This window comes from Micrasema longulum, unplaced genomic scaffold, assembly GCF_059751315.1.
Source record: "Micrasema longulum isolate JH-2025_06_02 unplaced genomic scaffold, ASM5975131v1 h1tg000972l, whole genome shotgun sequence".
NCBI lineage: Eukaryota > Metazoa > Arthropoda > Insecta > Trichoptera > Brachycentridae > Micrasema > Micrasema longulum.
In genome coordinates this window covers 296,032-302,988 of record NW_028278163.1, presented here as the reverse complement: position 1 = coordinate 302,988, position 6,957 = coordinate 296,032, and the positions used below count along the sequence as shown (strand labels likewise).

At 30.1% G+C, this 6,957-nt stretch overlaps 1 protein-coding gene across 1 annotated transcript; it reads left to right on the top strand.

Annotated features, from left to right (window-relative positions):
* Nucleotides 1-2,181: 2,181 nt before the first annotated feature.
* LOC148277825 (vasotab-TY1-like) lies at nucleotides 2,182-5,977 on the top strand. Its single transcript, XM_088232334.1, has 3 exons — nucleotides 2,182-2,232; nucleotides 4,303-4,476; nucleotides 5,203-5,977. The coding sequence occupies exons 1-3, from the start codon at nucleotides 2,211-2,213 to the stop codon at nucleotides 5,241-5,243; spliced, it is 237 nt and encodes a 78-aa protein (XP_088088460.1). The 5' UTR covers nucleotides 2,182-2,210; the 3' UTR covers nucleotides 5,244-5,977.
* The last annotated feature ends 980 nt before the right edge of the window (nucleotides 5,978-6,957 follow it).

The following is a 6,957-nucleotide window of genomic DNA, read 5'->3' as shown; positions in this document are numbered from 1 at the left end:
TAATGTGTTTGCTACTTACACATTCATTTGCTAATTACAACGAAATATGATCCCACCCTGTTTCTTTAAGATCCTATCTGTATTTCTACACTTTAAAAGGACATAACACGGCATAGTTGAATTCAAATCAGGAGTTGCTACTGAGCGACGTCTACAAATAAATTAATGGGTCAAAACTACATATATACATATAAAAAATACACATACAAAAATACATAACATTTGAAATTAATAATAAAACTATATTTAATTCAAATATTTCCTAAACTATTCACAGCTGTAATTACAATAACCAAATTCCGAATATTGAATGTATTTGTAAATCGTTGGACAGAGTAGATTCAATTAAATATTTGGGAATTTAAGATGGACTAATCAAATCGCACATATTAAAAATAAATTGAAAAAGCAAATTTATTTTTTTTAAACAATAAGAAACATAATAAGCTTTAAAGAACTTGTATAAATATATTACGCAATAACTGAATCAGTTTTGGAATATGGGATAATTGGACGAGGATGTGTAAATGACACACTCATCGAGCAAATAATAATTGCCCAAAGAGCTTTAATAAAAATTATCTTAAGAGTCCCGATCAGAACTAGCTCCCTCGGTATATTTGAAAATCTTAATGTGAAATCTATAAAACAACCTTATGTAAAAGATTTGTTACTATACGCACAAAAACATTATTCTCTACCTTCCATTACAAATACAAGAGTTATTAGATACTCCACCCTGATGCTGCAAAAAAATAAAAAAATAAATACAACCTTCGGTCAAATCGGTTAAAGTGTACAATCTACTTCCATTATTCATAAGGACAGTGAGTAAGTTCTCACAACATAAAATTGCTATAAAGAAATAGATAGTAGAGGTGGGTTGCACACGGATCGATGAGTAGATCAAGCCAAATAGGTAAAATGTGTGTAATGTTTATGAAATTTGTTCGATTGGTCTGTTGGTTATGTTTTTTATGATCACTTTAGTTTTTTATTGTTTTTTATGTTTACAATAATTAGGTTAATTCGATAAATTACGTTTTTTTTATTGTAATTATTATGCTCTATATAAATGCTCTTTTTATTACTTGGCAATCGCGATCGGAATCTTCCCCCTCAGTGAGGGTTACCTTTTTTTTCCCCTTCAATCCGTCAGCGCTTAGAATCTTCTTGGGTTATCCCCGATCACTGGAATACGCAGTTTTTACCAGGTCATGGTAAATTTAATCAAAAAATATTTGTTTTCAACATTGTTGACTCCCCTTCGTGCTGCTGCGGATATCCTAACCAATTTTCTGAACACATCCTGTGGTCTTGTCCCTTTTCTCTTCTCTATGATTATCGAATGGAGCTTCTTGCAACTATCCGTAGCCCTGTTATAGATCTTGTCAGATATACAGATCTGGTAGCTTCCAAAAATAATTTCAAGGCTTTTAAAAAGTTTTGTAATCATTTCGGCGAATTGATCATGTCCAATCAATTAAATCCCAGTCAGTGAAGAATTCCCTCCTTTCTCAATCCAATGAAGTACATATTATGTACTTCTGAATTACCTTCTTTCAGCACAAATATGCTTAGGCTACCAGATTTCAGAGAGTTCCTTCGGGCAGCTTTTCTCGTTTGACAATGAACTAATTTTCCGTGTATGTGGGCACCGCCAAGGAGACTTATGTCCTCAGATGCGGTGTGCGGTATGTAGTGGGCAAGCTGTTATTATTCTGTAAACTTTGTTAAATAGCTAATTTAAGGCATGTTTCACATTTATGTAAAATGCCTCCTTCGGCACGGGATACCCCAGTAAAACTACTCATTTATGAGTAGTTTAGTCGCCTTCTGTTTTTTGCTCGTATGCGGTTTCTGAACTAGTCTTAATTCTATGACTGTTTGTTATCTCCTGAAATGATTAAATATACTATAATATATTTTTCTTTTAATAAATTGTAAAATTACTTTAACTACTTTAGAAAAACGTGTTAAGTACCTATTAACAGTCGGAGTGTAATTTTTTAACAATTATCAAACAGCAAATTAAGTTTTAATTATTTTTTAAACACAAATATGAAATAATTGATATTTCATAAATACATCTCAAAAATAAGAAGACGTAAAAAAATTGAGAATCTTTTTAAGCGGTGCGTATATTTTCTATATATAAAGACAAAACATGAGGACTGATACAGTTTGAAAATTAGAAAATTCTAGGCACAATGAAGGGATTTTTACTTCTCTGTAAGTTTTATTTTTTTGCACAAATAACATTATAAATATTTAAGAAAACATCACTGTTAATGAGTGAAATAAAATATTTTTTTCCCACGGGAAAAAACATTTCATAAAAATTTCTTCCAAAATATAGATTTCACACTAGTTTTAAGGTATAATAAACATTTTTTAAATGCATTTAAATTTTAAATCATCCTCAATAAATTGCAAATGATGCATTGATCAATTAAACATAACAATACAATATTATGAGCCCAAAAAATGTGTTCAATAGTTTCAGTACATTTATATCTTAAGCTGTTAAAGTTTACCTTTACCTAACGTAAACCATATTTTTTAATTAAAATCTTTATTAGCATAAATAAACAATTCATCCAGTAAAAAAAATGAAACACTTTAGGTTGAACTTGCCAAAAAAGAGTCTGGCTCTTGTGTTTGGCAAGTTTAAAAAATAACATAAAAAAGAAACAAAAAATGAAAAAAAAAAAAATAATAAATAAAAAAATTAAACAATTTTAAAAATTTAGAAAATATAACACAATTTTTTTGAAAATAAAAACAAAAAAATTATCAACACAGGCACATATTAAACATACATCTTTATTTTCAAAATACAGTTAAATATCACGAAGCTTTTTTTTAATTTATCCTTTAATTTTACGTAATTTATTTCTTGACGTAAATTTTGTGGTAAATTATTAAAAAGCTTCTATCCTATATAAGTACAACGATGTTTGGCCGTGGCAGCTTTAATTCTCTGTAGAGCGAGGCATCCAGTTCTCAACCTTCCCGTAATACGGTCCGATGGGAGGCTCTCCTTATGCACCTGGAGCATACAACACTTTCCGTAGACTTCCTTCCCTCTTTAAACATTAAATTCTCTGAACAGTTCGGTAGTTGAGAACAAGGATGGTTTATTTGGTATTATTTTAATGTTTTATTTCTGTAAAACTTTTGAGAGTCTAAGATGAGCGTTATAAGCCCCTCCCGATCCAATTATAGCATATTGAATGATTGACTATACTAGAGCATAATAAACTGTCTTCAATTGATCAGTCGATTAGATACCTCTAAGCTTTAAAAATATGTGGAATAATTTTCTTAGTCTTTTGCACATTGAATCTATTTGTTCTTTCCATTTAATATTTTGGTCGATTAATATTGTAATGTTTTGGACATTTTTATATATTTGTCGCTTTAGTCCGTTTTTTTCCAACACACCGTTTTTGACGAAATTTAATTAAGTGTACAGGAATTCTGAGAAAGCCTTTATTTATACAATTCAAATTGAGAACATATATTTTTTAAATGTTCAGGTGTTTATAACAAATTTTGTCTTTAGTTGGGGTCATTTTATGCCTATTTCCAAGATTAAAAGCTCTATTTATACAGATTTGTGTTTTAGTATGTTGGATAAAAAGGAGCTGAAGGACGTTTTGTCCATCAACCTAATATTTATATTTGAAGCGCTAACTTTGCTGTTATTCATTGTATAATATACCTGCTTTAATAAAAATGAAAACAATTTGTTCTCAACTCCTTAATGTTGAACGCATTACAACAGAAATGAAGAAGAACATTTTAGAAAAGAAAAATATGATAGTCATCACTGACCGGCTTCGAAGTGCGTGCTCCTAAGACAGTAAAATTTAGAAATGAATTTGTGTTTTTTTCATAAATTTAACAGTACACCAATAAAAAACATAAAATAGTAATTTATTTCAATTCTAAATTATACCGTCAACAAGAAGCACTTATTGACTCTGAAACCGGTAAGTAATTATATAAATAAAAAGTGCTTAAAAAACCAAGTTTTTTTTTTAATGATTGTATTTCGATTTTTGTCATTCACGAATTATAATCACCTCAAACAGCACCTTTTAAAAAGTAAATAATACAAATGCAACTGATGAGATATTGAAATAATTCCATGTAAATTATCTAAGTACTGGTGTTTAGTAGGTTTTGTAATATTGGACCACGGTAATTATAATCCTTCATCTGTTGTGTTGATTTTGTTATGCTTATGAATGTTATGTACATATTATATGCTCATGAAACTTATACTTTTCATAGGTATCGTAGCAGTATCACTGTTTGGTTTCGTAAGATCCCAAATTTCAGGCTGTCCAGAACTTTGTCCCGATGTCTGGAGACCAATTTGCGCAGTCAATGAATACGACGGTTCATTGCGAACCTTTGGCAATATTTGTGAGTTAGACAAATATAACTGCAACAATCCATTTGACCGTAAGTTATTATATTTTTAATTTTTACTTTATACCTACGCCTCCACTCGTTTGCGAGTGCGAGTATTATGAATAGTCTATTGTTTTTTTACTAACACGCAAATCCAACGTCCAATAATGTGATAATGCACCACTTACGAAAATTATGTACTGTAAACGCTATGCACTGAATAAAGCTATATTTTTGGTAATAGAAAGGGTTGAAAAATAGATTGATGTTAATTAAAGTCGTAAATATAATAAGACTTTATTGGCTTTATTATTTCATTTTCACACTTATAGTGCATATGGAACAGTATTGTTATACAAACCGCATTGTATATTGATCACTGAAATTTAGAAAATCAGCCTTTCAGTTTAGGTGCCAGTCCAGGGACTATGGAGTATTTTAGAGTAAAAATTAATTTTTTATTACTTTTTTACATTGACCATACTGGAAATCAAACCTGAAACTTTTTGTATGGTAGGCAAACGTGCTGACCATTTGACTACGAGGCGCCAATAGTAATCAACTTTTAATAATTTATTTTAATAAATTACCACGAAAACATTATTTTAATTTGAATATTTCCACATAGCTTCTTGTTTTGACTAACCATGCTAATAAATTAATTATTATTCTATAGTTTTTCTCAATCTGGGGCACTGTAGTATTTAAAAAAATGAATTAATTAATTTTACCTCTCGAACGCAATGCCTAACTCATATATTTTGATTTTCATTTCAGCATACTGGCCACTACACAGAGGAGTGTGTCGTTTAGAATAAACTAGAAAAAAATGTGAAATGTAAGAAATAAATCATACACTTCAACGACTCTTTTTTTATTTGTTTATAAAATGAATTACAAATTTTCCCGGACTGACCTATCCTTGCTTTTTGAATGTCAAATATCAAGGAACCAATTCGAAAAAAAAGAAAAGACAACGGAGATTTAACTCAAATAAAAACCATAAAGATGTCTTAAATGTTTGCGGTTTTTATTAATGTATGTATATTCATAAAAAAAACTAAATATTGACAATAACAATTAAATTAATAAAATACACACTTTGTTCCAAAAAGTTACATTAGCTCATTCAGGGACAAAAATAATTGTTGAGACTTTATTAAAGAAATAAAAAAAACAAGTAACAAACGCTGATAACTTTCAGGTAATTACAAATAAATAATGATGAACACATAATTTCAATTTAACATCGTTGATATAAAAGCTACATTAATCAAAATCCGATTCTTATAATTCTATTTTATCCTTTAAAATATTAAAAAGCGACATCTGGTAATCTGTAAATTATTTATTTATATTTTCGATATCACTAACAGAAGCCAAAAAATTGTTCATATTATCCAAAGACCCATCAATAGCCTTTTTCAATAGGTTTGAATGATTTTAAAACACATTTGCGTCATACGGAATCTGTTACTAATCGATGCCATTTTAGGTAGGAATATTAGTTTTTAAAGTAAACAATAAACGAATCGAAATCCTAATTACCTAAGATTGACTTCTTTATTATATGCGACAACGTAGACAATATGTAGGCAGAAGGTACTTACCTTATGTACCTGAAAGATAAGTAAGTACCAGACTGCAATAATCCAATAATAGTTCTATTTTTAAAATATCTTATTCAAGAAATCGAATTTTTTTTTTCGATGCTTCGCAAATAATTGAATAACAAATAAATGGAAGGGTAAGGAAGAGGCCTATATCCAGTGGTGGAGGACAGAAGGCTGAAGAAGACGAAGAACGACAGTGGTACTAAATTATGAAGAATTGAATCCATATTTATGAAAATTACTATGATGATTAAGAAAAAGCAAAGGGATCAATTCTCCAAAGTATAAAACTAAATGAATGATTAAAACCAGATAATATCCTGTGACGAAGTGACCAAGTGTGAACGATAAGAAGACTATAATGTTTAAACGAATATCATTAAATTTTGTACAGGGTTAAAGTATTTGAATAAAGGAAGGAGCATGGGAATGGACCTACCATTGATGGGATGAGTATGCTCCTTAATATTGGTACACTGGGTGATAAAAGTTCACTATGAATTATTGAATGATTTATCATCATTCCCTGTCCGCACCTAATGGCGCATAAAGCACTGCATTGATACACCAATTGCAGCATATCTTGATCATATTTTTTACTTGAAGGTAAGGTGATCAGTCTATTGCTTCAGGTGCCAGTCTAGGCGGCTTAGAAATATTTTTGTGAAGAAATAATATTTAATATTTTTAATTGAATCGGCATTCACTTCGTAACACTCCATTATAAATTATTATGAAAATAAATTCAATGATCATGTTTTCATATCTGTATTTTAGATAACTATCCATTCATATGCTAACACCTTAGATAAGGGGAAAAAAACTCCCTGCTCTAAGTTTCACTAATTAATTGAATCGGGTTGTGGTCCCGTGGCTAGTGTTGCGGACTCACGGATCAGAGGTCCGAGGTTCGAACCCC